Source organism: Osmerus eperlanus, chromosome 3 (assembly GCF_963692335.1).
Source record: "Osmerus eperlanus chromosome 3, fOsmEpe2.1, whole genome shotgun sequence".
Classification (NCBI taxonomy): Eukaryota; Metazoa; Chordata; class Actinopteri; order Osmeriformes; family Osmeridae; genus Osmerus; species Osmerus eperlanus.
This window is the reverse complement of record NC_085020.1, coordinates 10,729,016-10,745,064: the sequence shown is the minus strand read 5'-3', so window position 1 is coordinate 10,745,064 and position 16,049 is coordinate 10,729,016. Positions and strand designations below refer to the sequence as shown.

The 16,049-nt window shown below is 47.1% G+C and overlaps 1 protein-coding gene across 4 annotated transcripts; it reads left to right on the top strand.

The window, feature by feature from the left end:
- The first annotated feature begins 61 nt into the window (after window positions 1-61).
- si:dkey-229b18.3 (uncharacterized) lies at window positions 62-8,619 on the top strand. 4 transcript variants are annotated; one of them, XM_062457189.1, is made up of 8 exons: window positions 62-373; window positions 1,131-1,664; window positions 2,409-2,482; window positions 2,627-2,864; window positions 2,964-5,014; window positions 5,232-5,471; window positions 6,427-6,566; window positions 6,772-8,619. In XM_062457189.1, the coding sequence occupies exons 2-7, from the start codon at window positions 1,328-1,330 to the stop codon at window positions 6,526-6,528; spliced, it is 3,042 nt and encodes a 1,013-aa protein (XP_062313173.1). In that variant the 5' UTR covers window positions 62-373; window positions 1,131-1,327; the 3' UTR covers window positions 6,529-6,566; window positions 6,772-8,619. The 4 variants fall into 4 exon arrangements, with proteins under 4 accessions (XP_062313173.1, XP_062313174.1, XP_062313172.1 ...); XM_062457190.1 differs by having other exon boundaries at window positions 64-373; window positions 1,389-1,664; XM_062457188.1 differs by having other exon boundaries at window positions 64-373; window positions 1,141-1,664.
- Window positions 8,620-16,049: the final 7,430 nt, after the last annotated feature.

Below are 16,049 nucleotides of genomic sequence, written 5' to 3'. Positions count from 1 at the left end.
GGGAAATCTCTAAAGTGTCTACTAATGGCAGTGAAGGAAGGCGGGGGTGAGGCTGCGAGTGATTGAACGGGTTAGGTTGTCATTTAGTAACCAACAGAAGGTTACGAGTTAAAAATTTTGATTATTTGATCATCTGACTGGCCTTGCGCAGAGAGGAGAGACAAGAAATGAGTCGGATACCTCATATGAGGGTATTGTTGGGCTTTTGATTAGACAATTATGTCTATTTAATCTTTCGGGTTTGATTAGGGAGACACCAGTTCGCCTCACGCTAAGCTAGGTCGTTCAACTCGCGATGCTGGGGAGATAGCTGCATCATCATGTTGTTTCGGACTCCGAGTTTCAGTGAAATAAATCTGAAGTTACGCCAGAGGTAAAGGGAGTCGTCGTCATTTGGCCACCCGACAACGTGTTCTATTGATAACAAACACCAACTGCTCGCATTGATTGATTCTCTTAGGTTTACTGGCATTACATCTGTGATATTTAGCAACCCGTTGGGAAGTAACCAGTTACATTGTATCTCGTGTTAATGCCTAGCTTTGGCGCGATATCCCTAATTTTCCTCGTTTACGGTTTCTATTTGGCTACGTTATTGTTTTTGTACAAAGACGTGACCTTAGCTGAATTGTTATGAAACTGAAATAAATCAGCAACATTTTTGTAGTCATAGCCTATCTAAGACCCATAACTAACCTACCTACTTTTAGAATCGGAAGGAGAAATGCATATTTTGTATCTGGATGACCATGGTTGTGGGCTCTATACCCTAAATTCTGGTGCTGGATGATTCATATACTAGTAATCCTAATCCTGAAATGTATGGACCATAACCAAAAACATGCTGAGTAGATCTAACTACAATGTATATGTTCAAACAGGCTAATATACAAGAGGATAGGCCTTCTTGCTGTTAGGCTACCAATAGCTAACTTTCACAGAATACACATCAAGTAATTTGTGTAGCCAATTGTCACAGTTTTAACAGGTTTGTCTGTGACAATGGTTTCAACGAATCGAAAATTATAAGAAAGCACAGCTCCGTATCAATCAGTAATCAAACCGAGTTTCTTAGTCCAATATTAGTATGTTTTCAAGCTTCTTTAGTAGGTGTTGTTCACCATCCATAGCTGTCATCAGATACACGTGGAGTTCATGTCAGGACACTTGAGAAGTTCTGGCCAAAGCAGCTCCCAGCGGTGACTTGTCGGTGGAGGTGACGGGGTAGCCTCCAGAAAGAGTATTCAGTTTGTGCTGCCGGGTTTTGGGCGGCGGAAAAGACGGACACAAATAGTATAAAGTTCCTTCGATAGAGAGGCAAGTTAAAATGGCTGGCGATTGCACCTATACTCATTACAGGAATGATGATACCCTCTGTCTGTCCAAAGCTTTGTCGGACCGGGCGCAAGAGCTCATGATTGAGACTGACAACACTTGTGACTTGATTGGACGTGGGTCCATGGCGTGTTCACCCAACTTTGAGATCATAGACGGGCTGCAGTACCGTAAGAAGTTGGAGCAAGGATTCATCCACTATCGGGAGGTTTTAGACCAGGACCGGCGGCATGGGGCAATCTCCACCTTTCACCGGCGGCGGCCAGGCACGCGCCACCTTTCCCTGGAGGAAACCTATAAAGCCGTCGCCGAAAACTACTGGTGGGACGGTGAGTCTTCAGTTGGATTCGTTTTTCAGTTGTTTAAGGAGTGTTTTACTAATGACAGTGTGCTTGAGACGCCCCGTCTTCAAAGCGGGCATCTAGTCTTAGCAAGACACATTTTAAATTTACATTTAGTCATTTAGCGGACGCTCTTATCCAGAGCGACTTACAGTGAGTACAGGGACATTCCCCCGAGGCAAGTAGGGTGAAGTGCCTTGCCCAAGGACACAACATAATTTTCACGGCCAGGAATCGAACCAGCAACCTTCTGATTGGTAGCCCGATTCCCTAACCGCTCAGCCATCTGACCCCCCAAGACACAGTTCCGAGAAGTGTTGCATGAATCCCATACCTGTCAGACATAGAACGAATAAGTAGGTAGGCAAGTCTGGGTCCGACTTCCTCTAGTAGTTTCTCCATATGCTTTTAGTCGAGCTCAGATGTTCTCTACTGAAGAGAGGTTCCATCCTAGGACAGGCAGCTCTGACCAGATGGGGAAATTGTAACCCTCAGAGTTGCCACTTGCCAGGAATGGTTTAACTCTACAGGTGTTCCGTCAAAGGTGTGATGATAAGTAAATCCTTGAGGGTTTAGGTGCAGTTCTATGGGAATATGTGAAGTAAAAAGGGCCATACAAATACTTTTTATTTTAGAAGTCTCTCAAGGAAAACACTGCTATAATGTGTATACTTTTGTCTCTGGTTTGTAACGATGATAATGCTGTTGATGACTTTAATGATTTTTCCTCAGGGATGTATTTCCACATCAGGGACTATGTACTGGGGTGCTCAGATTGCCAGAAACAGCAGAGCCAGAGAACCATGGTAAGAGAACCTCAGAACCACCCAGATGGTGATGTTCTGGTTCTGAAAGCCAGAAAATGTGAAGGCATAGCAGACCATCTCCAACTCACCAGGCTGTGCTAACCCTATCTTACTGTCTCTCTCTCTGTGTCTCTCTCGTATCAGGAGTGTGGCAGCTTGAAAGGGAGTGTCTCCAAGACAATGATGTCACACAGCCATGACATTCTGAGTAAGCTGCGGAGCCAGCGAGAGGCGGGGCTCTTCTGTGACATCACACTGAGGACAAACGGACAGTCTTACTCGGCCCACAAGGCAGTGCTGGCTGCGGTCAGCGAGTACTTCCAGGAAGTCTTTGCGGAGATGGATTCCACCCCCAGCTTGAAGACTGACATAGATTTAACTGGTGGGAGTAGGACTGAAATGGAGCTTTTAATTAGATGAAAGACGGTGTATCTTTTTTTCTACTTTTCTTCCAATCTTACACTTCCTCCTCTTCTTTCAGGTTTCAGGGAGGACAATCTTGTGTCCCTGCTGGACTTCTCCTATTCCTCCACTCTAAGCGTCCGTCCGGAGGACCTGCCAGAGGTCAGCACCATGGCCCGACACCTGGGCATGTGGCCCGCAGTCGAGGCCTGTTCCGCCCTGCAAAGGGAACAGAAGGAGACTCTCCAACAACTCCAGACGCAGTTCCAGAAGGACCGGAAGAGGATAAAGCTAGAAGCTAGGGAGGGAGAGCTTCTTGGGTTTGGGAAGGATGGCTTCAGGTGGACCCTGGACCAATCCAATGAGTCTTTGACAAACTTCCCCAGACGCTCGCCTCGCATCCCCCATAGTCCAGGCCCAGGACCCACCAGTCTCCACATGCCCCTCAGTCCCACAAACAGAATGAAGCTCATGGATTTTAAATCGCCCTCTAGTAAGAGGACCCGGCCCCCTCGAAATACCCCCTCTTCACCCCACACACACACACGTCTCCTGCGCTCCACCCCCGGAGCGGCCCAAGAGGTCCAGAGATTGCTGCCCAGGCCCGAAAGCCCCAGACGGGGTCAGAAGCCTTGCCCGTCCTCCAGCTCCAGACAGGAGCCCAAGACTATTGTTCCCCTGGTCAGGGTCAAGGAGGAAGAGGAGGAACAGAGGGAGGAAGAGGAGGACCATGTTCGTGTGTTGGAGAAGTATCGCCTCATGAATGTTTTAGGGCTTCAAAGGACCTCCCTTCTGTCCTGTCAGGAGGAGCTGATTGGTTGGAGACAAAAGAAACGCCTCCGCAAGTTAAAGGTCAACAACTACTCCCTGACCAAGCGGAGGAAACCATGCCCACAGGTCCCTGGGCTTGCGTTCCGAAGTCTTCCCCTGTCCCTACCTCTATGCAACGCTGTTAACACCCGCCTACTCAAACAAGTCATTAAGACTGAGCCCAGTGATCCAGTCAACATGGTGATAAGACCGAAAAGACCAAGGTCTGCCCCTAGACCTGTTCCACCCTCTGATAGGAGCATGCGCAGTAAAGTGGTGTTACCCAACCTGCGGCATCCAATCTCCAGGCAGCCCTTTGGTGGTCGGGAACTCAGGCGTTCTGTAAGAGGGAGTGATGGTGCTCCTTTTTCTGCCCAACCTCCACCTTGTCATGACAACGCCAAGCCTCTGAGGAGGAATGTTATCAGGATCAAACCGGAACCGTACGACTTTGCCATCTCAGCACCGCCTCTCCCTGTACACAGTTGCCATGGTGTCACACACATGCACAACCCTCCTCTTACTAGGGCACACCCCCGGGACAGGGTCAACACCACGAGGGCCGTCCGCTATAACAGTGGTCGGCCAGTGGCAAAGACCAAGGTGAGGATGATTGGAGGTAGAGAGGTTGGCAAGGCTCAGCGGCCCACCAAAGAAGAGTGCCTCAGGACGGACAGCAGACTTCTTCTGGAATCGGGTCTAGAGGAATCTCTGGGAGTTCTCAGAAAGAAGAGAGATACTGTGGCAGTCGGCACAGATCCCGACGTTGCCCCTGTCCCCCATCTCTACACTCATCCGCTCTACCGGGCCATCAAAGAGGAGCCAGTGGACCCCCTGCCAGTGGGGCTGCCCTTCTCCGAGCCTCCCTCTCCAGACCTGGGCAAGCGCCTGAGCAAGCCCCCTGTCAAGTTGCTTGACCCTGGCTTCCTCTTCAGCTTCTGCCGGCCCCCAGGGGGCCCAGTGGGGGTGGTGAAGAGGGAAGAGGAGAGTGTGGATATCTGCTTGACACGCTCAGTGTCACGGGGAGAGAGGTTTGGGGACGGTGCGGGCCCAGTTAGGGTCCTGAGAGCTCGAGGACTTCCCCCAAACCCCACCTCAACTCAGGTTAAGAAGGAGAGAGTGGAGAGGAGAACGGGCCACGACAAAGGTCACAGACAAGGCACTCGCTCCTGCCATCACAAACACCAACCCCCCCCGCAACACAAGCTCTCTCGCCTGACTAAAAGCCCCCCGCAAAGCAAGTCCCCCACACATGGCAGGCGCTCCCACGCAGTCAGCGCAGCAAGGTCAAAACCTGGGACCCCACGGGACATACCAAAGGTATGATACTGAGGCAGGGACCAGGAGAAGGAGCGGGCAATCCATTTGCTGTGTGCTCATCCTTGGTTTCATGCATAACTAGAATCAGATTGTCAATGGTTTAATTGCACCGATACACACAGGCTCAAATGGCTCTAGCTCAGCTGTGGGATGTTTTCCAGTAGACTCCAGAACATTCACCTTGTCAGCTGCTGACTGTCTCGCTCCTTTCTTGCAGAAGCGTACTGGGCCCCTCCCCCTGCATGGCCGAAGCGCCGTCCTCCAGCAGTCGGTTCGCAGAGCGCGGCTGAAGCAGCTGAGAGGACTGAGGTCTGGGAGGGGTAAAGGGTGGGCCTCTGGTAGCCCCCCCCCCAAGGCGCCCCACTCCTGCCTGGAGTGCCACTCCTCCTTCCGAGACTGTGATGCCCTCCTCATACACCGCATCCGGCACATTAAGGGCAAACACTGGCCCTGCCCTGTACGTGTACCCTAACTACCCATAACCTTACCTCTTATTGCTCAACAACCCCAAACACTGGCCCTGCCCTGTACGTGTACCCTAACTACCCATAACCTTACCTCTTATTGCTCAACAACCCCAAACACTGGCCCTGCCCTGTACGTGTACCCTAACTACCCATAACCTTACCTCTTATTGCTCAACAACCCCAAACACTGGCCCTGCCCTGTACGTGTACCCTAACTACCCATAACCTTACCTCTTATTGCTCAACAACCCCAAACACTGGCCCTGCCCTGTACGTGTACCCTAACTACCCATAACCTTACCTCTTATTGCTCAACAACCCCAAACACTGGCCCTGCCCTGTACGTGTACCCTAACTACCCATAACCTTACCTCTTATTGCTCAACAACCCCAAACACTGGCCCTGCCCTGTACGTGTACCCTAACTACCCATAACCTTACCTCTTATTGCTCAACAACCCCAAACACTGGCCCTGCCCTGTACGTGTACCCTAACTACCCATAACCTTACCTCTTATTGCTCAACAACCCCAAACACTGGCCCTGCCCTGTACGTGTACCCTAACTACCCATAACCTTACCTCTTATTGCTCAACAACCCCAAACACTGGCCCTGCCCCATACATGTACTACAACTACCCCTTTTACCCTATCATTTATTCCAAATCTCCCTCTCACTGGCCTCAATAATTGCCCCTTCAAACCCTCTCACTGCCTCTCATTTTTCTAACAATGCCTAACTGCCCATCTTACCCTTGAATTATCCCAAACATTTCCCATAAACCCTATCTGCCCCTCTCACTGCAAAACGACATCCCCCCCCCCCCAAACACTGACCAGGCCTGTACTTGAATCCCCAGTGATTGTCTTAACTTCAACCTGGCATTTGTGACATTGTCTGCCTCAATTGACTCAATTGTCTCTCTCTCCTTTCCCCATCTGTAGCTGTGCAGTAAGACCTTCTTCAGACAGAAGAATGTAAGGAACCACATCAGAACACATGACCAGCAGTTGTATCGCTGTCGCAGCTGCATGGCAGCCTCCTGAGGCCTGCTCCAGGGTTCAGGGATCTGCAGGGGACTGAGGTGGGTGGCTGGGTGCCTCTTGACTCTAGCTCCTTGGGACAAACCACATAGGACAGGTTGGGTGTGCGGACAGCATTACGATTCGTTGTCAATGTAATGACGTGTCAGGCAATTCATAATGTGTGTTACAGCTAGGATGTCATGGCAATGAACGTAGTACATAGAAATGTACAACTTCATGTCATTAAGTTGCGATTTATTACAGGGAGAAGGTCTGAGGCAACTGGAACAATGAAGAGGGATGGGCACAAGGTGAACAGAAGCTTGTACATGCGAATCATCATTGACACACGTGCGCATTCAAGCATAACGCTGTGTGCCTCTGTGATGTAGTTACCGTGATCCAGATGACTATGTACTATAGTGATGATCGATTGTTGATGTTCTGTTATTTAAATAAGATTATAATTTAAAGTTTGTGTTTGCGTCGCCGTAGCTACAGGTGATACACTTGAACGTTACACTCAGGGGGTGGGGAACTGTGATGTCATTGTATAAGAATTATTTTCAGTTGTTTTTTTAATTTTTTGGGCATTTGTTGGGCATTTCTTCTTTACTGGCATAATTACATGGTAGAGTGACAGGAAATGTAGGGGAGAGGACATGCAGAAATAGCCTAGGCCGGAATCAAACCCAGGGCTCTGAGGTATGCGCTCTTAACCGGTGACCCACCGGCATGTCCCGTTACTGCATGATAAAGACATCACAGTTAAACGCTCATTAGATGTCTTTGTAATTGAATGGCGAATTATGATAAATATTATTCCTTCTGCCATTATTGCTATCGTTATTTTTCTATGTATAGACAAATCTTGAGTGCACTTATTCCATAGCTTTTGACAAACCTAAGAGAGGTGGAAGAGTTGTATATGGAAGGTTCAAACAGATATCTAAGTTGGGAGTACTTGAAGCAGGGTGGAGATGATGTGAGTGGGTATACTTGAATGATCACAGAGGATTAGAAGGAGGTGGTGGTGGGAGTGGTGTGCAGGTACAGAGGCTGTTACAAGAACCTTAAAAATGGTATCCTGCCTTTCTTGGTCCCCTACTTCGGAATTTCCCTGGACATGACAGGATTGGTCACAGCTGTGTACAAGAGCACATGTATTCACATTTGAGAGAAAGGTGTCTGTTTAGGGTATTGATGATGGCCCCAGTCACGTGGGTCTTGAGTTGTGGTAGGTTTCCCATTGAGTGTGTCGGGTAGGTTATGATTGTGGGTCGGTTAGAGTCTCCACTTGTCAGTCGAATTGGCTCCCCTTCATCCAGGGTTACATATTGTGAGGGCAAGGTGGCCGAGGGAACGGGGATGAGGGGGTTAAGGAACTGAATGTTTGTTCTTGCCTCTCGTCTTCGAAGGTGTCCCACTTAAAGGAAGTGTGTCAGTGAGGTTTTAATGTGAATCTTTACCAGTGTAACCAACACATCTTTTCTTCTCTCTGCTCCTCCATATCACATCCCAGGCTTTTAACTGTCAGATTTTTTTTTTTTTTTTTATACATGTGATTCTTTCCCTCCTACTACACATTTTTGAAACATTTGAGGTGTTTCAGAATTTGTTTTTTAACTGTCAGTTATTCTCTCCTGTAATTAAAGGTACAATAGGTAAGGTTTATTCAGTAGAAAATATTTTGTCTCCTATAAACATGTTGTGTAAGTAAATGAGGCCCTCTGGGAGTTGTTTAGCAACACAGAGCTCAGTGCCAGTGGAATGTCAATTTCATATTTTGGAGTGGCCTGCTACTTTCCAGTCAATTATGTTCCATCAATCCTGTTCCAACCAATTGCCTTTGGCAGACCTTTCTCCTTGGCTTATTTTGTTAAACCACTGTCAATCAAACATGAGCTGGAGGAAAACACTGAAGTTAAGAGGTGCTGTTTCTCTTATTTGAATTTATTTTGTTATGTAATGCTACCTATTGCAGCTTTAAGACATTTCTTTCTTTCTCGAATTAGATTTTATCGGCCAAATGATTCTAATGAAGCTATCCTGTAAAAAATAAAGCATAAAATAAAACTTTTGCCTTTTACATTTCCATGACTGTTCTGTTCTTCAGTCCTGTAGTGTTGATATTAGTATGGTTCACAGTTGTCCCTGTATAGATGGGCTGGTCCGACATATATTTTGGAGGATTAAAGGCCTCAACCTGTTACTCCATCACGCTCCAGGATCTCACTCATGCAATTCTTATATCGGTTTCAAATGTGCTTGTCCACCACCTATTTGTGTGACAAATGCAGCTTAACAGTTTCTGATGCAAATCACAACAACATATGTGTGGTTTACAATCTTCAGACGAAGCTGTTACTGCTGCATCATCCCTGTACTTTGCCATCTATCCTCCCAGTGGATCAATAGTGGTAGATCATTGATAGCTACAACATGTAAATTATTGAACATGGATCCATTTGATCAACAGAGATAATGGCAGTGACCAATATTTTGAAAGCATGCAGTACCTTATACTGACATTAGAGGTCAGCCAACACAAGGTAAACACTCACAGACAGTATACAAAATGACTAACTGAATCAGATAGACACATCTTGGATGTGTTTGAGTTGACATTTGGATGAGGGTGGATTGGTATAACACTGAGGTGAAAGTCATCGCTCTACTGTTAGATTATAGATTTTATTGTAACGCAAGCCTGTTACGAATTCTCTCATATGACCACATACATAACAAATGTGGGATTTATACGGAAACACTAACTGATTCGTTATATCTGATGAAGTTGGACTGTTTTCCTTCAAGCCAGTAATCACATCCAAATAGTTGTGTTTCCTGCCTGGTTCTTAGGGGGCCATTCTATCCTGTGGCTGTGAATGCGGGCAGGGGGCTTATGGGAGTTTAGGGAGCTGAGGGAGTCCGCCCAGGAACAGCTGACAATTTATGCTAGAGGGGCCCCCACATTCTCAAAGAGAAAGGGGAGGGGGGTGCTGAGAGAATCAGAGAGAGAGACAGAGGGTAAGGGAGGGGGAGAGGTCGAAGAGGATAGGAGGTGGGGGTGAAGGGGTGCTAAAAAGGAGGAGGAGAGAGCAGAGAGCTATGGTGAGGAGAGAGGGAGACAGTCTTGTTTGTAGCTTGTCAGCGATTGCTGGAGACAAGCTTCCCCTCCATGTGTGAAAGCTACTTGGCAGGAATGCTTGGGCCATACCAAGTGTGGCCAGCCAGGAGGGGTGTTCAAGGAGGGAAACAGACCCGGAATGAGCAGCCAGTATGTGGCTCAAATAATCCTTAGGCAGCGTCTGTGCTTTGATGTGTGTCTTTGTGTGTGTGTATGTGTGGGTGTGAATAGGGTTGCAGGGGAGAGCGTTGTGTATGGATATGTGGTCTCTCTCACCAGCAGCAACAAAAGAAGAGGAATGAAACACCCCCTTTTCCCCCTCCCCACCTCTCCAGAGAAAGGAGAAAAAACTGAAAGAAAAAAGATGATGAAATCTGAAGGGGTCCTGCAGTGTGGATGTTTTTCTGTGTGTGGGTGTGTGTGTGGTGTGTGTGTGTGTGTGTGTGTGTGTGTGTGTGTGTGTGTGTGTGTGTGTGTGTGTGTGTGTGGTGAGGGAGAGGGGGGGGGGCATGTGTGTATGTTACTGTGTGTTTTGTGGGGTTGGTTTGCAAGTCTTCATTGCATGCACATATTTCGTGTCACATCTACACTGTGTATGTGTATGAATGTGCACAACTATACTGATCTTCAGCTTGTGCCTCCTCATCTCCCCAGCAGGGGTTGTTCTAGTCTTGGGAATGAGTGTGTATGTGTGTGTGAACGTGTGTGCATGTGTGTGTGTGTGTGTGTGTTGTTATCCTACAGTAGCCTGTTGCTCTCTAAAATCCCCTCAGATCCCAGACGGCAGAGAGAGTTTTCTCATGTCCACAGATATACTGTCTTAGTAAACACATGGGTTCTTCTCTATGAATGAAGAACGTTCAAGAATAAATGAAACATTTGGATTTTTGCACATTGTGAACATAGGTAATCAGTTCACTACCTCACTCCCTTCTTTTCCCTCCTCCCCTTTTCCCATTGCTCTCCCCGCACCCTACTCTGTTCTGTATCTCTTTTTTCTCTCGCATACTCTTTCTCGCTGTCTCTCTCTCTTTCTCTCTCTCTAACCTTCCCTCAGTCACTCTCTCTGTCACTTTCTGTCCAATACACAGGCACACATACACACAGACACGTATTCACGTTATGCACACACACACCAAATATCTGTCGCCGTTGGCAGTCGCAGGAGCTTTATTTCCAGGCTGAATATTTTTCGTGTGGAAAAGCTGTAAAGTTCCGGAATGTCCAGTCAGCAGTAGTGAGAGCAACCGACTGACTTATAGACTGAACCAGCAACAGATCTTCATGCTCTTCCGTCTTTTACTACACAGTTTTAACATTGTCTCCAACCAGGATGTGTAATTATTTCTGAGTTAAGAGGAGATTCAGTTTTGGATTTAATACTGTGTTGGGGCAAATGAGTTTGTATGGCTGGGGTTAGGAATGATTCATTCGTGAGGAAATGGTTGTAGGAAACAAACACACATGTATATTACTGAAAGAGACAGGAATAGGTGGAGTGGTTGTGGTGACCTGGTTTGAATCTCCCCTCGAGGAAACTTGGAGAGTACAGAAAGAAAAGATGATTGGACAATGCAAAGAAAGAGAGGAAAAAAAAAGGAAAAAGATGGAGAGGAAGGAGGTGAGTATGAGGTGAGAAAGGAGAGAGTGACGGATGGTGAGCATAGAGACAGGGAGGAGGGACAGAGAGTAAAGCACGGCGAGGACAGAGGGAGAGATAGAGGGAGGAAAGGAGGGGAGGAGGGGTGATCTCTGGGGTTTGAAGCACATTAGTATTCATGTAGAAGAGGGGGCCACAGACAGCAAAGAAACAGCAGAGAGCAGGAGAATACCACATACTCACACACAGGCATATGCAGGCACGCACACACCTAGATTTACCACCATAGCTAGACCATTTGTATATGTATGTGTGTTTGTATGAGAGCTTACTTATTAGAGGCTGCCTGCCTGCACCTACCCTCCATGCAGCAAAAGACATGCTCAAATAAAAATGCATGTGAGATGCAGCTGGGAACACACAAGAAATACAGGGCCCAGTTTGCTCTTCCCCACCTTGAAACTGTGTGGATGCGTCCAGACATGCAGGATCCCAGGGTGACATGCCACCCCAGACACCTGGACAGGCCCGGGCTCAGAGAGAAGGGGTTTAGTCTTGTTTGAGTGTGTTGTTCCTCCAAATTAAACGTAATTTAAAGGTGAAATGGAATTATAAAGGGAGGGAGAGCAATAAGAGGGCAAGAGGAAGAAGGCAACAACTCATGGTGTGCTATTCTTAGTCTATGCTCAGACTTGGGGGAGAGTGTGTGTCTGTGTGTGTCTGTGTGTTTACTGTATGCGTGTGTGTTTGTGCATGTGTGTGTGAACAGGCTGGCAGTGTGCAGCTGACAGCTGATTTGCTGTGACACCAGACACACTGCCTGCCGTGGACTCCAGTGGCCTAGATATGAGAGCCCCTTGGAATCACCCCCCTCCCCCATCACACACACATGCGCGTGCACACACATACACAGACATCTCTGCTGGAGTCTGATGCATTCAGGGGCTCTGTGCACAAGAGAAGAATTTCACACAGAGGGATGAGACCATGACGACATAGGGAGGGGAACAGACAGAAAACCAGAAGGGAGAGTGAGAAGTTGAGGAGATTCAGGAGCTAGAGAGAAATAGTAAATTAACCGATTGAAGAGGGGGGGGGGGGAGTTAGTCAAAAAGAGAAAACGAGAGAGAGGGAGTCAGAGGAAGAGGGGAGAGAGATCACTTATCATGTTAACAGTCTGAAGCACTGCATAGAGATGGAGGAGGTTGGTTGCCATGGTACCAGAGGCTGCATCCTTTTGTTAAATATGTCACTCAGGGGGGATCAGGGTAATGAGGAAGGACTCTGTGTATGTGTGTTTATGTGTTCGTGTGTTGTGTGTGGGTGAGAGCGTATATCCGCGGCGCGTGCTTGCTTCTGTGTTTGTGTACACGTGTGTACATACACATCTATGTGTGTGTCTGGTAGCTCAAGGTCTACTCTGAGGGATCTGTGTAAGGGATGATGGGATCTTTAACCATGAGAGAGGGAGGAAGAGGTGGGAGAGGAGAATAGATAGAAGAGAGGAGAAGAGCAGTAATGGTATAGGAGAGCAGCTTTGAGCAGAGTATGTGTGTGTGTTGTGTCAAAATAAAGAAGAATCAAAGAACAACATCATTTCATATTTTCCTTTCTCTATCTCCGACCTTGTAATTCTGTCTGCCTACTGGGCTCTCTCTCTCTCTCTCTCTCTCTCTCTCTCTCTCTCTCTCTCTCTCTCTCTCTCTCTCTCTCTCTCTCTCTCTCTCTTCTGTAAAACAGTGTTGACCCTCCCGTTGAACTGAGGGTATGCACATACATGTTCCATCTCAATCCCACTTTTTCCTCACACAGACTCACAGCAGACACAGCACCATCCTCTAGGCCTCATATTCCTCCAATCTTGTCCTTTCCTTCTCTTTTTTTCGACCACCTTTCTGCATACTACTTCCCCATCTGTCTATCTCACCCCCCCTTCTCTCTCTCTCTCTGACTCCCTCTCTCTCCTCTCAGACAGGGATAAATAATTTGATTAGGAGGGTTTTCAAATTCCACCACTCTGAGAAGCGTGACGTTAATCTTTTATTATCTGCTCTCTCATTCTTCCTCTCTTTCCATCCCATTTTCTTTTCTCCTCTCTCTCCTTCTGTCTCTCTTTTTCCCCTCTTTTTCCCTCTCTTCTTCTCTGTCCTTGCTCTATTCTAATATATGCACCATTATGTTAGGGCTGATGCAAAAAAAAATCATTTTATTGACTGAAAGACTGTTTAGTGGTAAAGGTACCATCACAAGGAGGACACGCACGTGCACACATAAACAGGAACAAAGGGAGGGTGAAATGAATGAGAGGATAGTAGGTTTAAAGATGAAGAAAGATGGGACAAGAGTGCGATAACACAACACGTACACACATTGTTTGTGTGTCTGTCTCTCTCTTTGATCTCAAGCTCTGTCCCACACTGCATATTAAGATGCCAAGGCCCTGTTTGGTATTCTGGGGCAGGCACCAGCGATGCCAGTCTCCATATCCTCTCCCCGCTTCCCTCTGAAAGAGAGCAAAACCCCTCTGTCTGTCTCAAGATGTTTATCCCACTAAATGGGTCTGAAATGGCCAGAGAATGAAGGAGGGAGAGTAGGAGGGAGAGGGAGGGAGAGGAGGAAGGAGAGGGAAGGAGAAAGAGGGAGAGGAGGGATGAGAGAGATAGAGTGAGTAAGGAGGATGGAAAAGGGAAAAGAAAAGGGAGGGAGGGAGGGAGGGAGGGAGGAGGAGGAAGAAGGATAGGGAGGTATTAGACACCACAGACAGCGAGATAGAAGGGAGGAAGAGTGGCAGAGAGGTGGAGCTGATTTTAGCAGAAAGGATAAATTAAACGTTATTATCACAATGGGCCAGTAATACAGCCTGTCTGTATACACACACACACACACACTGTCACATGCACAAACACATGCTCTCAATCTGCCTCCCTCACTGAAGGAGGGATGGTGTAGTTAGAGAGAGTGACAGATTAGAGCAGTGGATGAGGAAAGGCGAGAGAGAGAGAGAGAGAGAGAGAGAGAGAGAGAGAGAGAGAGAGAGAGAGAGGGAGAGAGAGAGAGCCCAGTAGGCAGACAGAATTACAAGGTCGGAGAGAAACAGAGAGAGAAAGAGTTTAGTGGTGGGTGACTGCTCAGTGTTTGGGATTAGTATATGACTCTAAAGCTCTCTCTCTCTCTCTCTTCCTTCTCTCTAAGCCCTGGGGAAGGCACAGCTTTAGTTAAACTGCTCTATTAAACGACGCCTGCTGAGAAAATCAAATTATAACTTTCTTTAATCAGCGAGTATCAGTGGCCCACACAGGAGCAGCCAGCTCAGACACGAGGGAGGGAGAGAGGGAAGGGTAAGAGAAAGAGAGAGAGACATAGAGAGAGAGAGAGAGAGAGAGAGAGAGAGAGAGAGAGAGAGAGAGAGAGAGAGAGAGAGAGAGAGAGAGAGAGAGAGAGAGAGAGAATTGCCAGAAAAAGAGAGATTCATATTTAAAGTAAGACAGGCGGAGAGGAATGGAGAGAGGAAGCAAAGTAACGAGGGAGAGAGAGAGAGAGAGAGAGAGAGAGAGAGAGAGAGAGAGAGAGAGAGAGAGAGAGAGAGAGAGAGAGAGAGAGAGAGAGAGAGAGAGAGAGAGGGAAGGAGACTGTGACTGGAGACCTGAGGGAGGACGATATGAACCTGTCTCCCGTCTGCTTTGGTTCCCATAGCAACAAGATAGAGTGAGGGGGAATATTGGTAGTGGAATGTGTGCATCCATCGTTTCCCCTCTGCAAACATTCATAGAGAGAAACAGAAGAAGGAAGAGAAAGGGATTGAATATGATACATTTAAGCTTTCATTCAAACTACATAATTTAATAATTTAGTGTGATTTATTTTCCGATGTACAGTTTATGATCCAGGGAACATTTGTTTGTCTAGTTTGTAATGCTCTCTATCCTTGCTTGTAATTGGGTGTAGCATCCTTTAAGGCTTAACCATCAATAACCAAGAACCTTAAACACTCCAGTTCAAACACAAATCCTCGTTAAGAGTTATTCTACACACACTCCTCCCTGACTGGTCATTAACAGTACCGTTCGTGTGCTGGTTCAACACAGGCGGGTGTTGACTCGTGAATGATGTTAATGCACATGGTTTTACTTGTCCGGCATGTTTTTGCTCACCTGCTATGGAGAGCAGACACCATTGCTACGAAGAGAAGAAGACATAAGAGGAAGGAGACAAAAAATTGAATACATGATGTACAACTGGTGGAAGGAAGATATTGTTCTGACTTCAATTTATGAATCACTTGGTGGCAAATATCTTTATTCCGCCATGGACGGGTTTCTGTGTTTGTGTGCTTAGTATCAGAAAACATAGGGGTGGAGAGAAAAGGAGAAAGGGAAGGAGAAGGAAACAGCTTGCATGCGAAACAAAATGTCTAGGAATAGAATAGAATTGCAGGCTCAGGTGGGCAGTGCCTTAAGCCTAATGCCTTAGCCATCTTTGGGGATCTGTAGCTGTGCTTGTCTCTGTTACTCATAGCAACACTGCATACCATGATAATAGTCTGCCTGATGATTGGCTGACAGTAAGTGACCTCATCTCCGGGCAAGTGAGCTCACGGTCTCAGTATTTTGATAACCCTGCATGGGCCTAAGCTCAGGTATCTCCACACAGCACAACCTCTTTATGAAATCAGCTGACAAATATATCACTATAACTGCTCTACAGTTCTAAACTACCCCATCATTGTAGTTCTACTGGTCATTTAACAATAACTAAAATACAGCAGCACCTACTGCAAAGAGGAGCCCCAGTCTGGGATTCTAGTACTGAAGC